Consider the following 3,485-nt stretch of genomic DNA (forward strand, 5'->3'; position numbering starts at 1 on the left):
TTCTTTTGTGAACTTGCCTCCTGGGGTAGTGGATTCATTTCCATTTCCTTCGTGGTCAAATCCTCTAGGTCTGGCAGTTTCTCCACACTAGCCAGATAGGCAGATCCTTTTGACCTGGCAGACGTCGGATTCTTACAAAATTCCTCGATTGCCTATGCTAACTCCTCATCTATCAATTCTAGAGTATTCATTGCCTCACACCATCCTGCTACTTCTTTATCAATTGAGTGACTCAATTATGAATTATCAATCTGTTCTTGCATGAGTTCAGTCTCAAGATATTCTTGGACCAAGGGGTTAATAATATCCACGACATGAAGATTTTCCACATCTAAAGGTTTTTTAATAGACTCATCAATGTTAAAAGTGAATTTCTCCCCATGATAGTCCATACAAATCGTTCCATCAAAGACATCAATAATAGTCTTAGCTATGCGTAGGAACGGTCTACCTAAAAGCACTCTGCTAGACTCAGCAGATTCATGCTCAATCATCTTAATCACATGGAAATCAGTAAGATATAAGAAATCATGCACCTTAACTATCACATTCTCTAGCACACCTTTTGGACTTATGCACGATCTATCAGCCAATTGGATTACTACCTTCGTATCAACTAGTCTTACTCCTTCCAATTTCTTGTAACGTGAAAGAGGTAACACATTGATGGGTAATGTAAACATACCTCCGTCGGTCCTCTTTGTTGGCAGCCTCCTCTTTTGTATCACAGCTGAAACGCTCTCTCCAATCATGATTTTCCCATTCGACTTGATTTTCCCAGCAATGAATTCCTTAACGAACTTGCAGAAGAGAGGTAATTTCATAGCCTGTAGAAATGGCAGGTTGATTTCTAGCTTACCGAAAATTTCCATGAAATCCACTTGATCATCATTCTTTTTTCTGGCTTCCCCTAGATAAGGGAATAGTTTCACTTGTTTAGTCGTATTGCTAGAGTCTCCCTTGGAAAACTCTCTAGTTTCTTTCCTTGTTTCTTCACTACCCACTTCAGTTTCTGGGCTAAGGATGAACGAATCATCCCCTGTTCCGGCTCCCCCTGTTTCGGTGTTTTCCTTATGCTGAACCATGTTATCTTTTTCCTCACTCACCACAGTCGGCTCTCGTTCATCAATCTTCATTGTTGGCCCTTTGTACTCTCGTCCTGATCTCAAGGTAATTTGGCGGATGTTTGCTCTGTCTGGTGGTTTAACAGAAGAAGGATTTCTTCCCTCGTTCCCTCGCATCTCACTCAATAAATTGGCAATTTGGGTCATCTGTTTGGCTACCATATCCATCGCTGCTTTTTGTTCTTGTTGAGCGTCTTGCAGCTTGTGGACTATGTCATTATTAGCCTACATATTGCTCTGAAAATGCTGCTGCGAGCTGAGTAGAACGCTTACCACATCATCCGCATGCCTTGATTGTTTGGGGTACGGCTGACTTGAACTTGATCCCTGGTTCTGGTGGAAATTCCCATGTTGCCCCTGATTTACATTATAGTTGACACTCGGTCCTTAGTTTCCTTGGTAATTGGCTGGAGGATATGAATTATTGCCATGGTAGTTCCTTTGGTGCGATGGGACATAGTTACTTGAGGGTTGGTTCTGATTCCTGTTGACCTAGTTGGACTAGTTCCCTTGATTCCTATTTCCCCAATTGTTCTGTCCCTCTTGATTCCTGTTGGACTAATTCTGCTAGAAATTATGTACTTCTTGATTTCTACCAGACTAATTAGATTGGTAATTCTGCCCCTCCTAATTATTGGTAGGCCAGTTAGATTGCCCTTCAGGTGGATTTGTATTCTGCGGTTGAGGAGGTGGATTCTGGTTCCCATCAGCCTATCTGAAATTACGATGATCTCTCCATGGAGCATCCTTGATCTTCCAAGGGTTCCAATTACTGTTCTGGTTGTTTTGGTTCCAGTTACCCACTGCACTCACTTGGGCTTTGCATTCCATCTCTCCTTGTGGACCATAATACTGACATCCCTCCTCTGGACCAGGTAATTGCTTGTTTTTTTCTACTAGGGCCGGTGGATTGTTCTTTCCTATAGCATTCAGAATCATCTTCTCCAGTTTGTCCATCCTATCATCCATCCTATCCTCAGCTTGCACCATCATTGCATCCGCATTTCCCCTTCTAAGAATAGTGGTACGAGGGGAATCATACGCTTTCTTGGCTCCAATAAACTTCTCTAAGATATCCTTGGCTTCACTCACACACCTCCTAGAGAAATCTCCTCCGTTTGATGTGTTTACAAGATCCTTGCACTCTGGAGTCATCCCACCTTAAAAATTGTTGTATATCTTTGCTTCAACCATACGATTATTTGGGCTTGAGTCTATCAATCCTTTGAAGAGCGACAAGTATTGGGTAATGGTCTCATCGTAGTCCTACCTAGCCTCCTGAATCTCTTTCTTAATCGCATTGGTTTTGGTGGAACGAAAGAAGTAGTCTAAGAACATCAATTGGAAATCCGCCCAAATACGGATGGAGTTTGGTGGAAGCCTTAGTAGCCATGTGTTCACCTCTCCCTTGGGAGCGAAAGGGAGAGTACGCAACCTATAATCTTCTTCAGTTGACACAGCGGGTCTCTTCTAGATTCCGAAAGAGTTTGCAAAATTCACGCAGAAACTCATACGGACACTCAGTCAGCCGCACATAAGGACATTTGTCTTGACTTCAATCGCAAAATGTGCTGCTGTGACCACTATTGCCTGGGGTGGCTCACCATTGAGGTGGGCATTCAGCGATCCTCTCTCAGGATCATTATCAACTATGTTTGCCATAACATCTGGATGCTCTTCTTCAAACTCCAGAGGTAATTCTGGTTCTAATTTTACGGGTGAGGCTGGCTCTACCTCAATCTCTGAACTCAAAGGTGTCGGGTTTGTTGTGGTTAACCCGGACCTGGTAGTAAAAGGGGTTGTTATTTCTTTGGCTCGCCAACTAGTCTGGGTATCACTCCAATTAGATGTATCGTTCCAGTACCCGTACCTCGAGCCTCTGCTCATAAACTGAAAATGAAAAAGAAGAAAATAAAAACAGATAAAAAACTATATACACCAAATTACTCTAAACACAAACATAAAATACGTCATCCATCTCCGGCAAAGGCGCCATTTGATGAGCTATGAAATCGCTCAACCGCTAGGTCTATGAAATCCCTAAACTATCTGACTGTGTCGTTGGGATACTCTCAATCACTATCCAAACCTTAACTCATTTACTATTGGCTAGTATAGGATAGTAAGGATCGATCCCACAGAGATGGAAGGGATTAGGAAGTGTTCGGAGGATTTGGAAGGGGTTGGCTGCTGCCATACAACTCATGGGTTAAGACTTGTTTAACTACTAGACTCAGGGGAATTGAAATGTGACTAATCTATCTACTAGACCTAGGAAACATGAAAAGCTACGTACGCATGCATGGCTAACAGAAATGAAATTAACTAGAGGATTCAGATAACTAAATTACTGGGCCTGGC

At 42.5% G+C, this 3,485-nt stretch overlaps 1 protein-coding gene across 1 annotated transcript; it reads right to left on the minus strand.

Moving 5' to 3' along the window:
* Nucleotides 1-236: 236 nt before the first annotated feature.
* Nucleotides 237-1,292, minus strand: LOC121804031. Its single transcript, XM_042203582.1, has one exon. It carries the CDS (start codon nt 1,290-1,292, stop codon nt 237-239), a length of 1,056 nt encoding a protein of 351 aa, XP_042059516.1.
* Nucleotides 1,293-3,485: the final 2,193 nt, after the last annotated feature.

Source organism: Salvia splendens, chromosome 5 (assembly GCF_004379255.2).
Source record: "Salvia splendens isolate huo1 chromosome 5, SspV2, whole genome shotgun sequence".
Lineage (NCBI taxonomy): Eukaryota > Viridiplantae > Streptophyta > Magnoliopsida > Lamiales > Lamiaceae > Salvia > Salvia splendens.

Excerpts from the sequence above, each read along its gene's own strand:
- LOC121804031 (XM_042203582.1), bottom strand. The coding sequence starts at position 1,292 with ATGGATATGGTAGCCAAACAGATGACCCAAATTGCCAATTTATTGAGT.